General features: G+C 37.7%; 1 protein-coding gene across 21 annotated transcripts in view; it reads left to right on the top strand.

Moving 5' to 3' along the window:
* The first annotated feature begins 1,902 nt into the window (after window positions 1–1,902).
* The window catches only part of UBE2U (ubiquitin conjugating enzyme E2 U), a 56,583-nt gene continuing 38,924 nt past the window's right edge, over window positions 1,903–19,561 (top strand). For 15 of the 21 annotated variants that reach the window (XR_012497253.1, XR_012497252.1, XM_074334842.1 and 12 more), the window contains exons 1-5: window positions 1,906–2,349; window positions 3,908–3,989; window positions 5,024–5,116; window positions 7,712–7,809; window positions 12,709–12,829. Coding sequence is in view for 19 of the 21 variants with exons in the window: in XM_074334842.1 (XP_074190943.1) it covers window positions 2,284–2,349; window positions 3,908–3,989; window positions 5,024–5,116; window positions 7,712–7,809; window positions 12,709–12,829 (460 nt within the window). In the remaining 2 variants the exon portion in view is untranslated. Of the gene's footprint in view, window positions 2,350–3,907; window positions 3,990–5,023; window positions 5,117–7,711; window positions 7,810–12,708; window positions 12,830–15,319; window positions 16,469–19,561 lie in introns of those variants that run through there. The other 6 variants (XM_074334857.1, XM_074334856.1, XM_074334855.1 and 3 more) reach the window with 6 other exon arrangements.

The raw sequence follows: 19,561 nt of genomic DNA on the forward strand, positions 1-19,561 counted from the left end.
TGTTCTGCTCAGGGTCTCACAGGGTGTTGTGTTCTGATGTGGAGTTCAGGTCCTCTTTCAAGCTCTTGTGGTAGTGGAAGAATTCAGTTTCTTGTTATAGGGACTAGGGCCCTCATTCTCTTGCTGGCTGTCAGCCAGTGGCCACTCTCACCTCCAAAAGACTGCCCACTTCCTTGCCACATGGCCCCTTTCATTTCTGAAGGTAGCAACAGAGAATCTCCCTCAAATGGAATCCTTTTCGTATTTTTGAATCACTGACTTCAGGAACAGCTCACCTGATTACGTCAGGCTTACCCAAGACAATCTTTCTTGAAGTTAACTGTGCCACATAACAAGTTACTCAGAGGAGTGAAATCAATCATATTCACAGTCATGAAGATTATGCAAGGGGTGAAAATCTTAGAATCCTGCCTACCATAAGAAATACAATGCAGCATTTCTCTTTTAAGGCCCCAAAAAGCATGTAGTAGGACTTAATCAAATCTACTCTCCACTTGATAGTACAAAAATAATAAAAATTAGTATCAAAATAATTATTAAGAAGTTGGTATTTTTTAAGCTACAAAGTACTATAAATATATTCATAAGTTACGGAAGTCAGACTGTTAAATGAATTTATAATCGAAAAGAGAAAACAGGATACATATTTAGTTAACAGATACATATTGTGCCTTTATTATGTTCTAGGCACTAGTTATACAGCAGTGGTCCAGCTTTCTTGGGTTTTACATTTTAGTTGAAGGGGACTCAGAAATTTAACGGGTAGAAATGCAGCCAAAAATACTCATAAATGTACCAAAGATAACGAAATCAAAAACAACAGATGAACAAAGAAAACTATTGAGAGTAGCAATAGTCTCCCTCCTTCATTAGGGGAGACTAGACAGGTAACTTGGGAAAACTTGAGACCTTTGTGAGGCAGGATTGCATGTGGTTAAAAGCATGGCTTCTGGAGCTAGATCTCCTACATTCCAGCTATGTGACCTAAGGAAAATTATCTAGCATCTCTGTGCCTCAGTTTCCCCTTACTGTAAAAATTAGGATCATACAAGAACCTACCTCAGAGAGTTGTTTTTGAGAATGAAATGAATTCCTATAAAACATTTAGAACCGTGTGCCCAGACCATGGTAAGTGCAGATATTGACTATCGCTTACTCTAGGCAGTGACTGAGTACTCGGCAGGCATTCTTTCTTTTAATCCTCGCAATAATCCTGAGAGTAGGTATAATTATTATTGGCTGCATATTTTAAATGAGAAAATGTAGATACAGGGAGGCTAAGTAATTTCTTCAAGGCTATGTAGGCTATTGAAATACAGGTATGCTGGGATACAACCCATAACTTTGCAGCAAGAGATGGGACTCTGAGAAATTTTAAGTAGGTCTCTCTGTTCCTGGATTATTCTCCCAGAGTAACTGTAGAATTTGATGGCATAATAATGCATGCGAATGTACTTTGAATGACTTGCCATGTTAAGCTATTGTTATTAATAAGGGTAGATCTGTCACTTCTCGTCACTTATTTATTACCTGATAGTTTCTGATATTCAAAGAAAGAGAAAGGATCATTTTGGAGAGGAACTTTTAGTCAGGGCTTCTGTGACTTACACGCTGGACCCTGAAACTTCACCCCGACCCTCTACACTAGAGGTAGAGTCCATATTGGTGGACTGCGACAGGCAGGGCTGTCGCCTTGACAACGGATCTCATTGGCATTTCAAAGTGAAACGGTTAGATGATTGGCTGGGGAGGTTTCCAGAGGTCTACTCCCGCTCACTGGTTGGATGAGGGGAGGGTCTTGCTACTTTTCTTAGGGCCTGTTGCTTGGCAACCGATTTGCGTCCTACCGCTTAGCGGACACCCAGTTACACCTGTGAAGCGGAGCCGTCAATCCGCTACCACCGCCAAAGGCATACACCTCTTACGCCCACTTCACTTAAAAACAGCACGGGGGTGTCGCAGGTGCTCGTCCAAATTTGCCTTGAGACTGAGCTGTGGGCATTGTGGACATTGCGGGGACGCACAGCCGTCGAGAACGTACGTGCGTAAGTTTTCTTTCTGGAAGTTTTCGTTTAGAGGCGTCAGAGGAGAAAAGAAAGTCACTGTTGCATGCCCAGCTTAGAAGCCACTTATCTGGGGAGCACACCGCGTTCTGCGGCTCTAGAAAGCAAGTAACTTAGGTCAGTTAACCAGGTGCGGCAGGGTGACCCGTAACCTCACACCCCTGCCTCCCAGTAAACCCTAGGAGTGTGGGACAGGTGCCGGACCCTTTGCTGCCTTACCATGTACTGCAGAGCTTACTTCGTGCTTCAAAGAGACTTCCAGGAGTTGAAGAACAACAACTATGAGGTGAGTTCTGAGAACCCGGAAGGATGTGTTTCACTGGGGTACAAATGTTTAAAAAACAGTTTAATCTGTGTGTATTCTGTAAGACATAATTTAGTTAAACCTAATTTGCCACTACAGTGTTGTTGTTTAACAAATCTATTTTACTATAACAACCTATTTCATACTGATAATTACTTCATAATGATAATAATAGTAATAGTAATAGTTAACAATATTGAGCACATCTTACTGAGTCATTTATGTTGATTTAAGCCCTGAATATCAGGCTCTATAAGGTAGTAAGTGACTAGTCCACGCAGGGTTGCTCTCATTCATATAAGGAAGTGTTTTGTTTTACCCACCAGAAACCTAAGTCTCCGAGAAGTTCAGTAAATACTTCGCCCCAGGATTCTATCACAGGGGTTTCTGACTCTAAAACCCCTTGCTCTTAAGTCTTGTGTTCTACCACTTTTTATCTAGTGCACTTTTTGCCAACTGCTGTCACATATAACACATAAATGCCTTTCCCTTCTAATTTTAACACAGAGGAAGGCTTTGCGCCAAACGCTACCAATGAGGTTATATCTATGTTGGGTGCCACGAGCTGATTCATCACATATAGTACGGAGAATATTAAAACATGGAAGAGATGGGGTAAAAGGGAACACTTAAGAGAAAGAATAGGAAAAAAGCTGTCCGTAGGAGGGTGTAGAGGGCTAGCTACCAACAGTTGCTTCATGAGTAGTTCAATGGCGTTGTTCTGTTTCCACCCCTGCTATAGAAGCATTGCCCTCACTGGAGATGTACGGAACAATTACTGAGTCCAACAACAAACATCCCAGAGGCGCGTACCTAACATTTGATATTGCTTCTGCTCTCCCTGAACTTTGTGGTTCTCTGTGGAAAGACAATTTCACGGAGGGAGAAATGATTTGTAAATATAGATAATGTAGATAACACAAGTATAATATATTATACTGTTTATCCAGGCTAGCACCTAACCTACCTAATAACTATGTGGTTGCTCGGAAATATTTATTGAGTATGTTTAGGTGTATTCCTCAGCATAATTGATAAGGCATAATTGAAATACATTCTTGTCCCTCCATTGGGGGGGTGGGAAGTGTAGGGACAATTTATTTTTATATACAAGCATAATTTTGGAGTTGAGTTTTTCTTAATGAACATGTCTTTCATGCCTTCCATTCAGCATCCATATAGGTTTTAAAATCGCTGAAGAAATGCATGCTTTCCAATTATTTCCTTCTTTTCCAATTTGAATCTTAAATTGGCTATTGACTTACATAAGCCACACATCTCAAACTTGCCCTTCTAGTCCCACTTGTGATTTCCACACTTGCAACTTATTGTAAATGTAGTGTTGCGTGTGTTTCCTGGAATCTATCTTAATGTCTGTGTAATAACATAATATATATCATGTCCCCAAATCAACAGATAAATCAATTTATCGGGAAAAGAAAAGGTAGAGTTTTGGGAATTCATTGTGACCTGATATCTGATTTTTAAAGTTGCCATAAATGTTAAATCTTTTCATCTGTTTTTTTTTTTTTAATTAAAGGGCATTACTGCCTTTCCTGTAAGTGAAGATATGATGGAATGGGAAGCTAATATTGAAGGTCTACAGAATACATTTTGGCGTAGTATGTATTTTCAAAACCAAACTACTTTTTAAAAACCTTTATTACCGTTATTAGTCTATCTTCTTTATAATGAGGTTGCAGTATATAAATTTTCTAGAATTCTGAAAATATTCACATGTTATTTTTTTCATTCTATGGCTTAATTTTCTGCCATTTGTCAACATAAATGGAAATTTTAGGTTTGAAATTTTCTTTATGCCAAATATTAATGTTATTACATTTTAAAGAAATAGGCACAATAAAGCCTATTTCTAACAATTGAGAATACATTCTAACACTCTTCCATGAAATCAGAGACTAGCTATCAAAATTCCTATTGGTATCACAATCCCACAAACACCTCTCATTTTTTTTCTCTATGATTTTCACCCAAATTTCCATAAATCAAATTCTCAAGAAGACTGGGCCACTACAAACTTTAGTGATCGTGCACTCTTTCAATCATGGATTAATAAGATAGATTTTTTTGAGTGAACTAGGGGAGAACAACATGTAAAGTGGATAATTACAAAACTATAATATGTGCTAATACGGGTTTTGAACAGAATGCCGAAGAAGCAGTGACTAGTTAAGTTTGTCTTGGAGAGTCAGGAATGGCTTTGTAAGGAAGTGACGTTTGAGTTGAGTCCTGAGGAATGCATAAGAGTTTGCCAGGTTTAGAAGGAGGGGTAGGAAGTTCAGGCAGAGTAAACAGCTTGGCAAAGCCTTATAAACATGAGAGGTGCAGTGGGTTCTGGAACAGTGAGTTCAGTCAAGAGGAGATACACAGTGAAGGCAGCAGGTGTTGGGGGATGGAGTTAGTGAATGGAAAGGACTGGTGGGAAACAGGTTGATAAAATTGTGGGATTAGTTTGTGAGGAGAAGTCTATTATACCATCTAGAGGGTTCTCTGCACCTATGATCCAATTTACTTAAAATAAAACTTTAGGGACCGTGGGAGGCTAAACTGTAGGAAGAGAGTTCAGTGTTAATCAGGTTACAGTTACCCAGTATTACATGACACTTTAGTAAAAATGTTTATTTCTATATCACAGGAATATTCTTTCAACTGACAATAAATTTCACACCGGAGTACAATTTTGTCCCTCCAGTTGTGACGTTTAGAACCATTCCTTTTCATCCAAATGGTAAGGACCAAATGAGATTTTTACCATGAGGGACTCTGTCCCTATTATCCTTGTTTCTTATTAGTGTTTAATAATGTCTCTTTTTAACAACTTTGTATGATTATAAAAGTAAGTGTGCTTACCAGGGAAAATATAAAAGAAAAATGATCACCTTGAATCCAATTCAAAGAGATACTACTCTCAACTTTTAACCAAATTTATTTCTTTATCTCTGTCTATGTATTTTTCTACATAGTTGAATATAGCATTGGAAGTCCTAGCCAGAGCAATTAGGTAAGAAAAAGAAGTAAAAGGCATCCGAATTGTAAAGGAAGAAGTAAAACTGTCACTGTTTGCATGATATCATATATAGAAAATATTAAAGACTCAAAAAAAAAAAAAAAACTATTGGAACTAAAAAATAAATTCTGTGAAGTTTCAGGATACAAAATCAATACACAAAAATGTGTTGTGTTTTCATACATTAATAAAGAGGAGGGGGAAATGTGAGAGAACTTGTGATTGCTCTTCTTTCTCTCCCTCAATCCTCCTCCAAGGATAGAGGAGATGTGAAAAAGAATTGAGCATGTGTGGCACAGCACTTTCTCAACACTTTCTTTCCAACCAGCCTGGCCATAGAGTGGGTGTGGTCTCTGTTTCTCCGGCAGGAAACCTAAGCAGGCTCCCAGTTGAGGGATTAAATTTAAATCAGGGGGGACATTTGTGGATCTCGATTAAATGTTGATCAAATGCATTCTCCATTTCCATCTTCCGTACAGTAAAGTTGATATTTTCACTTGCATCTTTCAATACTCTGGTCTGTTTCACTATACACAAACCTTGGAAGAGAGGAGTGTTGTTATCCCCCAAACTCCAAAAGATGGCTACGTACAGTTCTGACTCTTTAGATACATAAAGCCAAATTGCCTTTCAGTGATGTTATTTACATTCCCACCAGGATGTCTATATACAGTTCACCTTCACCATGGTTCAATTCTGGGCATTGAAACTTTGGAGAAATTTTTTTGCCAATTTGATAAGAATCTTTCCGTTATTCTAATAAGCACTTCTTTGCATACTTGTAAGTTAAACATTTTTTACATCTTTTGATTGTGGTTCTTAGTTTGTGAATTATCAGACTTATTAACAATGCATCACATTGTCCTAGTTGTTGCAGATATTTCCCTTTGTTTTGTCATTAATTGTTAAATTTTTTTTGATTCTGTTTTTTCATTTACACCTGGGATTTTAAAATTTTTATGTAGTCACATTTGTCCTGTCCTTTGAGATTTTTACAATTATCTTTAAGCTTAGATAATCTTTCCCCAAAAAATAATGAAATCATTTTAACTTTCTTCTAGTTATTCTATGGTTTTATTTTTCATATTTCACTCTATTCTCTCTCTCTCTCTCTTTTTTTTTTTTTTGCAAATACAGATTTAGTTAATTAACTGTGTTAGGGCACAGGCCAAGCTTCTGTATATCTTTCCAATCTCTATATAATAGAACAAAGCTGGCAGGGAGGTTTTGCCATCCTCAACATATGGCTTCCATTTCTAGATCTAAGGCCTTTACTGTTTGTCACCATTTCCAGCTAGTGGGAAGGGAAAAGAGAAAGAGAAAAGGGCAAAAATACTTCCTTAAGACAATATGATCCAGAAATTGCGTACTTTACTTCTACTGATATCCCATGACTAAAACTTAGTCACATGGCTACTTCTTGCTAGAGGCGAGGCTGGGAGAAATAGTCTGAGCAGCCATGTGTTCATCTAAACAGCATGGGTTAGTAAGGATTGGGACAGGCATAGTGATCTTATTACAGAGAGAAGAAATGGAAAAAGGGAAGAGTAGATACTGGAGGAGGATGAGTCGTTTGCAACAACACTTTTTATCCTGTTTTTTGATAATCTTTTCTTTCACCACTGAATCATAATTTCACTTTTAACATACAACAGCTTTAAAACATACTAGGATTTGTTTCTACATTCTCTTATTACATTGTTCTTTCTGTCTAATCTTGGGTCCCACTGCATTGTTATATTATTGTGGTTTTACAATACAAAATGATACATTAAATCAAAGATCCCTCTTTGCCCTTTTCAAAATTTTTTTCTCAGTTTTTCCTTTTTCATTGCAAGGTTCTTCTATTGGGGTACAAATGTTTTTCATTTATAAAACTTATTTGCACGTTGCTAAAAGTATCACTAATAACGATAGCTATTGTTTTCGAGGATTCACTATGTGCTGGGTAGTCTATTAAGTACTTTCTTCATTTTTTACAGGGAATGTGCATACTTGAGTCACATTTCCTTTTCACATATTAGGAATGTGAGACCTAGAGAAGTAAAGTTAGTTGCTCAACATCACATGGAGTCAATGTTCTCATCGGTGTGTCTGATACCAAAGTCCATGCGTTTAATAGCTACATGGCATTCAGTGTCTGTCATATGCATCACAGTAATTTTTCTGCTTTGTCATTTACTTTCTAATGTTGCCTATGATATTTTGATGTTCCTGAGTTCTAAATAATTTTACTATATATATATATATATATATATATATATATATATATATAAACATATTTTATATTAATATTAATGAATTATTTTAATACAGTAGACCAACATACTGGTCGACCCTGTATAGACTTTTTGGACAACACTGATGAGTGGAACACAAGCTATACATTGAGTAGCATCTTACTTACCCTGCAGGTAAGAACAGATTAATAGAAATTGCCCTCTTTAATACTTTTGATTATCCCAGTTATTCAAAATATAAGGACTAAACTGTATCATTGTATCATGCATACTTAAATATTTAAAGATTTCAGTAAGTTTATGTAAATCAATATTTCTGCTTCAATACTATACAATGGGACTTGAATGATAAAAACTATTATTTTAAAGTGAAATTGTTAGTTAAGGCCCTTTGTAAAAGAAAACAAGAACTGTTGGGATGGTTTCGATTCTAGAAATATGGTCTTAAGTTTTGGCTTCTAACTTTATTTCATACTACAATTTTATATCTTTCTTCATTCATGAAACTTGCCTTTTTCAGAGAAGTGAGTCAAGTGACTACAACTTTAAATGAGCAGCTTTATCCTTCGTTTCTGACACAGCTCGCTACTTGCTTTCTTATCAAACCCAGCGAACAGTTAATCCAGAGAGTGTCTCCTCCCCTCAGGTAGATGCCTGTTCATAGAACGCCCCCTTTACTTCTTGGCCTTTAGAAGCCTGCCTCGGTGTGGTGGTGGTCTTGACTTTCAACAAGCCTCCTGTCTTATCCAGTGCCAAAGCAAATGATTTCGGTGGCACTTGCTTTAAACACTTACAGATATTGGACCTTGATCCACTCAGGGAGAGTCTTACATGAACCTGCTTATCATTAATAATATATGAAGATAAACTATTAAATTTTGATTGTCTGGAATACTTGGAAATAAAGTATTCGGGCTTAATTGAATTTTTTCAGTAGCAGAATTATCATACAAGTTCCACTTCTCAAATTTATTGTTTAACTAAAATAATAGTTTTTTTGTTTAGTCATCTTAGTATACTGAGTAAAATTTAATCTTTTTTTTAAGAGTTAATGTGTTATTTATTCACTCATTCATTCTACAAATATGTATTGAGCATCTATCTACGGATGCCAGGCCATGTTCTGGGAGAGACATTTGAGCAAAAACTTTAAGGAAGTGAGTGAGCGTGATCTACAGATAACTGGGGTTGATCTTTCGGATTCCTTTAACCGACCTTTTCCACCTGCGTTAAGAATAGAAACTGAATATTCCCAAAATGTAATGAGTGAGGGCAAACCAGAATGAAATGGTGAAAATTCTGAATAGCAGGATGATTTAATGAAAGGTAAATTTGGGGCTCTTAGATTAGATTGCTTAGCCCTACATTCTGGTTCTGCCACTCAACACTTCTGTACCTTTGGAAAAGTTTCTTCACTTCTCAATGCCTCAATTCCTTCATCAGTAAAAGGGAGCTGCTTGTAGCTACCTTATATGATGTATAAGGATTAAATGAATTAATACATAGTAAAGTACTTAGAGCCACGTGTGGTCCAAGAAAATAGCTCAGCAAAAGCTAGTTAACGTTATGAGTGTCCTTACTTTTAAACAGTAATGCAAAGTGACAACAAAGTGTTATCATGGAAACATATCATGGAAAGCCAGTAGATGACAAAGTTGTCTTTTTATTTTTCAAACAGATTTATTAAACGAATATGCCCACATTACAGAAGATTTTTAAAACAGTGAAAAGGAAAAGAAAATCACTAGTAATTATAAAGGAAAACCCTAATCCTACTGTTATTAGCATTTCTTTCTGATCTTTGCTCTGATTTTTTATGTTTAAAATCCTTCAGGTCCACGTTCACCGCAGGGCGAAGCCCAGTTCTGTTGCCTGACAGATGATTTACTTCTCACAGGTGTAGGAGACGTAAATCCCACTCCTATGATACCTTCATGCTTTTCTTCACTAACGGTGCTCGGCTTAATTCAGGTTTAAAAACATTTACAGAGTTCTTAACTGTAAAGTTACAACGCCAAGCAAATCTTGGACCTTAAAAAGTGTTCAGTCCAGTTCTCTAACTGGCAACCCATTTTCTCCTTCCCTCCCCCTCAGTCTGTCTGGCCAACAACTGCTCACATGGTAAAAGTCAGGTCAAATGAGTCTTCCTCTGGAATGCCTTTCTTGATTTCCTTTCCCAGGGGGCTTTGGTTTTCGAGGGCGTTCTTATGTCCCTCACACAGAGAACACTCCCCTAACTAAGCGCATTTCTATCAGAGCTCTGTAGTGCTGTAATGCACATACTGTTTCCTTATTGGTCTTCCCCTATTGGACGACAAGCTTTGCAAGGCCAGGAAACAGGTCTGATGCATCTTTGATTTCCCAGTACCTACCCAGGACAGTGGTGACCTTTAGTAGGCACTAAGTAACATGAATGAAGGAAGGCATGAACCTGTATATGTACATCGTTGCAATTATGGTATATATGGATAAACTATATAACCGGTTTCTTTTTCACTGTACATTTCGTCTCAAGTAATTTCCATACCACTACAGTTAATATTTTAATGGCTATTTAATAGTCCTTTCCAGGTTAGTGCCACTGAAAAGAACTTTCTGCAGTGATGAAACTGTCCACCATCTGCACTGTCCAGTATGGTAGCCAGTAGTCACATGTGGTTACTGAGCACTTGAAATGTGGCTAGTGTCACTGAGGAACTCAGTTTTTCCTTTTATTTAATTTTAAGTAATTTAAATTGAAATTGTCACCTGTGGCTAGAGCCTACTGTAATGGGCATTACAAGTGTAGACTATAATTTCTGACTACCTCCCTTTGAGTAACAGATGAGACACATTTAAAATTATCACATTGTTATTCAAGGGAGTGAACTTGAAGTAGTGTTTAAAATATTTTAATGTCTAAGACTACTAATCATCTCCTCCAAAATTTTTAATAATTTTAATTTTTTTGAACACCTTCATATATAATGCAAAGGCAGCTATCAACAACCATCCATAGAATGAATTCGAAATTCATTGGCTTTAACTAATTGGATATTAGAAAATGTGCCTAAGTGCCGTTTTGTTTACTGATGCTTCAGTTTTTGTACTTATCCTCTGTAGAACTTCCTATGTTATTTCATACTATCACGTGGCTAATTGAAAAGTTGGACTTTTATTTTCTACTATTTTAGCAGGGTGTCTGATTTATACATTTTAATATATTCCTTATATTCCAGTTCTTAAAAATCATTAAGTATACCGAGTAGCTTGTGTACACATGATAGGAAAAGGTCTTGGGCATGGTGTCAGTGGGAAAACTGTTGAACAAACTTTTCCAGGTGTGCCTCTCTCAGTGAGATTACCTTTCCAGCCAAAGACTAAAAGCTTGCTCTTGAAGATAAGTTTCATCTGCTTCCCAGCCACTTTGAAAAGTATAGTGCAATCTGCACTGAATCCTTATTTAAGCAATTATAATATCCTGGAAAATGTAGCTCAAATGTTTTCCTAATAGGAAAACTCAAATAGCAGAAAAGTCTTGTTGATTTTGACATAACAGATACCAGATTATTGTTTTCATTAGTGCAAGATCGCCATCATTTCCATGGGTCTTAAGTCACAATTAACCACCTTGACGTGCATCTCCACTTAGGTATCCTGTGCGTTAGTTATTATTTTGGCTATATTTTATTCCATAGCTTGCATGTTATAATGTAATATTCAAAATACTAATTATTGAATCAATATTTGCAATTTGGGCTAATACTAATTTTGAGGTGCCAGATAAACAAGATCGTAGTCTAGGAGAACTATTACATTTTGGTTACTGTTGGTTCCCTTTTTGGTTCAGATGTACATACAAAGGGTGCCAAAAAAAATGTATACACATTTCAAGAAAGGAAAAAACTGTGTTCAAATTGTAATACTTGATTAATACCTATAAAAAATATGAAAAAAGTCATGTGTATACATTTTTTTGGCACCCCTGGTATGTTGTGATAGGCATAATTTAAAGATACCCCGCACCACTCCCATCCTCTTGTTATTCAATCAAACACTAATCTAGGTACTGGTGTGAAAGGACTTTGCCGATGGAATTATAGTTACTAATCAGCTGACGTTAAAATCAGATGGTTATTCTGAATTATGCAGGGGGGAGGGAGGGCAAAGTAATCACATGAGTCCTTCACAATAGAAGAGGAAGGCAGACGAGTCACTCAGAGAAATGCAGTGGAAGAAGGAGAAGGGATGTGGCAGGAGGAAACATCAGAGAGATTCCAATCATGAGAAGGATTTTTCACGTTTCCTCACTCTGAGAAATAGGGGTTCAAGTGTAAGGACCTGCAAGAGACCTCTTGGAGCTGAGGGCAGCCCCCAGCTAACAGCCAGCAAAGAAACAGGGACCTCAGTCCTACAAATACAAGGGACTGAATTCAGGTAACAAACAACCTGAACGAGCTTGGAAGCAGATTCTTCCATAACCTAAGAGCCCAGGCAGCCAACACCTTGATTTCAGTCTTGTGATATATCTGCATAAGGGAAACCAGCACCACCACTCCATATTTCCCACCTGCAGAAATGTGAGATAATAAATTTGTATTGTTTTAAGCTGCTACATTAGTGGTAATTTGTTACAGCAGTACTAGAAAACACCACAGGTACCAAATTAATCATTTGATGATCTAGAAGGATATTGAAGTATACACAAGCCTTTATACATTATGTGTTTGTTTTACCTGTGATCTAAATATGGTCTCATGTCAGGTTTTATTTTTTAATGGAAATGTTTCAGTGTTTCATAATATTAAGTTCCCTTTACACATACATCCAATTTAAATTCATGTGATAAGTTACAGGACAGAACTTGTAACTCTCTTTGATTCTAATGTTTGGCTCATGAATGGACAGTATAAAACCAAGATAGATGAAGAGTTTCTTGAGAGTAGGGACCATGTCTTATTTGTGTTTGTATCTATCTCCAGGTAGTCCCACTGTAGGCATTTAATAAATGCTTTTCAAATGTTGTATGTATTGGGTTGTCTTTTTTGCACTAAGAAACAAATTTACTTAAAAAAACCATATTTTTTTACCTAGATTATGCTTTCTAATCCAGTGCTAAACAATCCAGTGAATTTGGAAGCAGCCCAAATGCTGACTGAAGATGAAACTAAGTACAAACTAATCATTCGAAGACTTTTCCACGAGTCATTACAATGTAAGAAGTACCTACTTATTGTTATTTGCCCAGTATTAATTACACATTTATAGAAAATAAGGGATCTAGCAAATAATTTGTATAAGGGAATATTTTCTGTATCCATGTTTAGTAATGAAATTGTACTAAGATCTGTCCTGTTGGACCTCTGTCAAACCAATCAGGTCCTTTTAAAAATATTGTCAAAGATGGTAAGCTTAGTATCTTTAAATTTGATGGTCATATAGATGGATGGTGCCCATTGAAACTAGTCTACCCATCATAAAGATATAGCATCTCATTTTAACTCTTTGATCTATAATGGATACTTCCTAGATTTCATTTGCAGTACCCAGATCTTACTGATCTGGGACCCTTTTCCTCTTTTTTTTATTTCAATATAATTTAAAAATTATTATTATTAGTTTTAGGGGTATGGACTCCTTTCGTCTTGATTAGCAAAATGTTCAGCATTTTTTTTTTTTCTGGAGAGTCCCTTCCCCTCCCCCCGCCACGTATTCCTTCTAAGTCCACGTGGAAATGGCACCTGAGGCTCTTCAGTCTTTCTACTCTATTGACCAGTGTTTTTCTGATTCCCTTGGTTTGCTCACTTTCATCCTGCCAGCAACCCCTCATGACTCTTAACTCCATCTCCTCCATTGATCCTGTGCTCTTTCTATAGTTAGTAGAGAAATGCTGTGGGTTCCTTTTGCACAGCAGGTTTGCCACAAGTGACGGATGGGCCCCTAGTGACATCGTTCTTTCCTTTCTGCCCTGTCCCACCTCTCCCAGCAGTGCACAGCAACCTGGCAGAGTAGCTGGTATCATTACCTCTTCAATCAGCAGGACTCACTCTACCAAACTGATCCGTCACATGCTGTATCTGTCAGCTGTCCGCTGTCTCTTTGTCCAGTCCTCTTCTAGAAGCTGCCAGTCCATTGGCTAGGTCTGTACAATTGGGACCAAGTTCAACTGCTCCTCCACGGGGCTTCAGGGTCTGATGCAATGAAGCAGTATTGATCAGGCATCTTTTTCAGTATCCTTACACACGGCATGATTTCTATGGAGTTCCTTAAATATTCCCTAACAGTTTTGAGGCTGGTTTGTACACAGAGGACTCACATTGCTTCACTCCGACCACATTTCTGACCTAGCAGGATACTGTAACATCTGGGCTGTATCCTCTGCACTCAATGGTTATTTGTGGAATGAATGACTGACTGACTGAATGAATGAATGAATGATACATATCACTTAACCTTTTTGAGCCCTCCAGTGCTGTCATTAGAGAAAGACTATACCAAAGCTCTGTGCATATTCTGGTAAATGGAAATTTAAAAACTGGTTTTAAACTGGTTTTAAGGAAGTTTTTCCAATAAATGATTCTGTGCAATAGCTGTTGCTTGTGCCCTGCATAGATAAAGGATGAGAAGAAAACTGAAGAAAAATTGGCTCTTTCTTGTGTCCTCCTGTCACTAGACATAATCTATCACTCCTTTCACTACTCCATCTCTGCCATCAAACCACCTAGAAAGGCTGCCCAAATTGCCAGTCACCCAGCAAATGAGCAAAACAGCAAATAATACTTCGGCAGGTGTTTGCTACATTCTCTAGTTAGGTTGATGAAATATGTATAAATCCAAGACAGTAAATAGTTATCAACTTGTTTGCCCTCTCAGCTGGACTGGGAGTGCTAGCCTAGGGTACTATGAAGAGAATGATTTTCTGCAGTTTCGTAGGGAAAGAATGCTGTGATGCAGCAGAGGCCACTGCTGTGGGTGAGAAATGAAGTTCAGAAAACTCGTTCACTCTAAATTCCATGGTAGGATAGCACTGTGGATTTCTGTGAAAAACTGCATCCAATCAGAATGAATTACCTGTGACAACTTGAAAAAGGGTCTCTACTAGAACGCTGCAAGAATCATCTCTCATATATATTTAATATGTTAATAAAGAGATCTAGAAAATGCATAGAAAAAAATTCTCAACACATTTTTAGATAACACAAAACTGGAACAGATAGTTAATTGTATAAATGAGAAACTCTAAGGGGCAGCCAGATGGCTGAGTTGGTTAGAGCACGAGCTCTGGACAACAGGGTTGCCAGTTCAATTCCCCCATGGGATATGGGCTGCACCCCTCTGCAACTAACAGTGGGAAATGGCAACTGAATTTGGAGCTGAGTTGCTCCCTCCACAACTAGATTGAAAGACAGTGACTTGACTTTGAGCTGATGGGCCCTGGAGAAACACACTGTTGTCCAATATTCCCCAATAAAAAGAAAAAGAAAAAGAAACTCAAGAGGCAGCTAATTGTATCATCTCTGTAGGCATTAATTATAGGCTAGAGCTAATCCTCAGTACCCACTGCGATGTCTGGTTGTACGTATTAAATAAAAATGTATAGAATGAGTGAATGAAATAATACACATACACTGAGATCCTGATGTCACCTCATAGTTTACAAAGTGCTTTCACATACATTTACTCATCTGATTCCCCTCTTCCTCAGTGAGGAAGCCAAGCATCCATAAGGACGTTCAAGGCCACAGAGGTCAAGCTGCAGAGCCACAGCTCCAACCTGGGCATTCCGCCTCCCCTGTGCTTCCCGGTTTAATGGGAAGAGCATGAAGTCATTCGTTTGGGAGCAAAGACTTACAATTGCCAAGTACAGAATGGAAGAGACCTGACTTTATAGCAGAACTCTCTTCTACGAAAAAATTCTCGAGGAGCTATTTGACCACAAGCTTAATGGGAACCAAAAATAGAAGGTTCCCTTCTCTTAAGCACGTGTTAGATTAGATGATAATTTTACCCCTCTCTGGTGCAGTGGGCCCCCATCTGGAATATCAGCATGTTCAATCTGGAGCATCACATTTCCCACGGCTGCAGAAACCGTGTATGTTCAGCTAACGGAAGAAAAGATAAATGACAGTTGTAAAAGCTGTTTTCAAATCTTTGAAGGGATTTCCTATAGAAAAGGGAAACTTCCTTTTCCATTGCTCCAGAAAAACTAAAGTAAGACTATTATTGAAGCAATGCGTCAGTGGTGCCTTCCCCAAGCCTGCTAGGTTGTAGCAACTGAAGACCAGAACATGCCGGCTGGGCCCTGCCTTGTGCCAGAACATACCTGGAATACACTGGGGACGTTTTCCTCATAATCAGTGGTCTGGAATTAATTTGTTGTCCTGAGCTTAAGCCTGGTGTTTAGTATGCAGATATGCAAATACCTCTCATTCCCTAACCTTTCTCTGACATGCTGTTTGCCTCACATGAACAGCCTTGGCATATGGACAAGACCGCACCAAGCTCTGAGCTTATACCCAATTGGTGGAGGTCCCAATGACTTTTCCATATCCTGACAGTCTCTCTCGGGATTGGACCTTATAATTAGGGCACTCACATACACCAGACTACCTGGGCCAATCCTGACGCAATTATTTCTAGTATCCCCTTCACTCCATGTTCCAGTTTGGACAATAAATTATATAGTCAGGTCGGTGCCTAACTGATCTTTCCTAGAAGCAAATGCCAGCCACTACAGCTCAGCATCCCCAGTGATAAAGTCCATCCAGGTCCCAGCTGGCCAAACATGAGGAAGAATTTTCTAACCACTGAAGTTACTTAAGTGTGGGCAAGGCCACAATGGCAGGCAGTAAAGGTATGCTTTTATAACTAGTGTTCATTTAGCAGAGTTTCATGACTTTTTTTCAGAGATGTTGTCAGAGAGCCTCTTGCTCAGTGTCCAGAGTTGGACCATGGGATTTTTCAAGTACCTTCCAAGTTCTACTTTAGTTCGTTCATGAAACTTGGGGGAGGGAGGTAGAAAGGTCTGGAAGGAGACAGTGTATAACAACTGTTTTGACTGCTAGATTTTGAGTATCGCTACTTTTCTAATTTGTTACAAAGTGGTTTGACATACACTCATAAATCCCTCTTCTTTTTTCCTCCCAGTGTGTCTTAGCAAATTCTTATTTCTCTGTGTTTATATGGTCAAATAATATTTATCTTTTGCTTATCATGTTTATTTTGATATTTTAAAATGTAGTGTTCATATAATTTAAAAAATTGGTTGATAGAAAATATTTTATACTCTTGTATAAAAATAGTAAAACTGGTAATGGTAGCCAAGTTTGAGGTAATAATTTTTCTCTTATCCAGGTGTATTCCTGTAGTTTTGTTAAATAAAGAAGGGTCATGCTAATAAGTTTCAGATGCTTGTCTAAATAAACTATAATAATTGACAGGTATTATGACAGAGTCATGATATAAGAGTACAGAAGAATTATAGAAACATTAGGGAGATTATAATACTAACTTACATTATACACTTTTTAAAAATCTGGTAATTGTGCAAATCCATCTCATTCTATGGTTAGGAGGATGTGATAAGCATTTGATTCTTCTTCACTTCAAGCTCCCAATGTGTTCACTGTTTTGTTTTGTTTTTTTTAATCCTCATAACAATAGAACAATTTTAAAGAAAATTATTTCTACAATTAAAGCAGGTGACATCTCATTGGATTTCAAGTTTTAGTTTCTTTTCTTTTTAGAGGGAGTATTTTGTTGTTGTTGTTGTTAGGTGTAGGAATATCCCTTTCCCTGACAAAACACTTTCTGGATATCAGAGGAGAAAGAAGTTTAGTCCAGTAGCATAGCTTACTTGTTGAACACAAGCTTTCGCGCCATCATTCAGACCCTATTTTGTTGGTGGTGATTAGAGCACTGGTACTGTTATCCTGTTATTTACAGAGGTCAGGAGAGATGGAAAACCTGAGTGCCACAAGATGGTGTGTGAATTCTTTGCTGGAGCTACAAACCTCTTTTTTCCTGTTTGTATTTCATTGCACCAGTAACATAGTCCAGTAACATTTTAGCAAAGTCTCTAAGTTGCTTGTTTTAACTAAAAATGTTAAGTGTTTCTTTTCTATCAAAGAAGTATATGTCCATAGCTTTAAATGACAAATAACACAAATCAGTGTTTAATGAAATATAGCAGACCTCGGAAGCCTACACCTGTCATCACGTAGTGCTACCCCCACCCCCACAACATACCAACAGCTTTCAACACATAGCTGTTTCTTTGGGAATTTGCCACTATGTTTCTAAGTTTAGTCTGTACTAATATTCCTGGGGTTTTCAGTTTGGAATATTACTTATAGGCTTCTTCTGAAATATAAAGATGTAGCTCTTATACTGCCATTTCCTTCCCTATTTTCTCTCCCCTTTTCTCCTAATATACTTGGTTACATTAGTATTACTTAATACATATTTGTCACAGATGAGCCATGCATGATTGCTTTCCTTTTTCTTGTGTAAATGGCCCAATTTTTCATTCTCTTGTTTGTTTCTATATATCTAGCCTCTATTCTTCCCCTAAACTTTCTGACAAAGCTGTAAAACAACTCCTAGGCATTCAGTGGCCCCCCAACACCCCTACCCCTCACCCCCTACTGTGGAGACTTCTTTCCTGTGGGCTCCATCCTCCTCCTCCAGTTCTAACTGGCAGTTCTCTCACTGGTATCCTGAGATGACCCCTTTGCCTGCCTCTTGGATTGGAACTCCGGCCTGATCCCTTCTTTTCCTCTTGCTGGGTTTGCTCCTGAATTTTTTTGGAGCATATCTTCTAAGAGCTTCCTAGTCCATGGGTGCTAAATATTTTCTGACTTTGCAAGCCTAAAAATGTATTTATTCCCCTCTCATATGATCACAGTTCGGTTAAATTTTAGTTTGGAAATAATTTTCTTTCAGAATTTTGAAGACCCTGTGGCCTTCTTGTTTCTAGTGTTGCTCTTGAAAAGCTAGATTTCCTTCAGAGGTCCAGTTCTCACATGTGATATATTTTATTTCTGGAAGCTTTAAAAATCTTCTCTTTATTCCCAGTGATTTGAAATTTCTTGATAAAGTTTCTTGTTGTTGGTTTTCCTCCCCATTCATCATGTAGGACATTTGATAGGCTGTTTAAATCTCATTTAAGAAGCTCTAATCCTTTAGTTCTGGAAATTGTTTTTTATGTGATTTCTTTCATATTTCCCCCTTCATTTTATCTGTTCTCTCTTTTGAATATTTAAATATTTTGGATGTGGGATCTAGTCATCTGATCCTTTCATTTTTAAAAATCTATTCTCTCCTATTATCCATCTCTTTTTTTTCTTTTCCTATATTCTGGAAGATTTCCAGAAAAGTATGTTTCTATTTCCTTTTTTCTCCCTATTTGTTCTGATGGTAAAGTTTCATGATATTGACTTTACTTAAATGTCTAGTGATCACTGACTATTCATATGATGAATGTATGATGAATGGCCATCAATCATTAAAACAATTGGAAATATTTGAATTCAGACTGGGGTTGTTGATGGTTTTATTTCATTATAGTGTACTTAGTGAAGACCTGGGCCTACCATTAATTAGGCTTGCCTATTTCCCCTGAGATGAATTCTCTAGTTTTGTGCCTGGAAAGAGATGCTAGCTGCTTACACTGTGAGAGCTCGACAAGGGGAGAGAGTAGGAATCTTACCTGTGCAATATGATTTATTGGACTTATTCCCTGCTTTTAGTCCCTTACCGTATTCTTGTGCTGCTTTCTGCCTAGTCTCCTCAGGTCTTGAGTCCCTCTAATTCAGTTTCTTCAGAGATGAAACATCCTTCCTTCTGCCTGGGTAGTGGCGATCATCTGCTTGCATAGGATGAGGGTATAAGTCTTGAGTGAATGTGCTGTATCTCTCACCTTTCAGAGGTATCTGGCACCTCCAAT

The sequence above is a fragment of the Rhinolophus sinicus genome, linkage group LG06 (genome assembly GCF_036562045.2).
Source record: "Rhinolophus sinicus isolate RSC01 linkage group LG06, ASM3656204v1, whole genome shotgun sequence".
Lineage (NCBI taxonomy): Eukaryota > Metazoa > Chordata > Mammalia > Chiroptera > Rhinolophidae > Rhinolophus > Rhinolophus sinicus.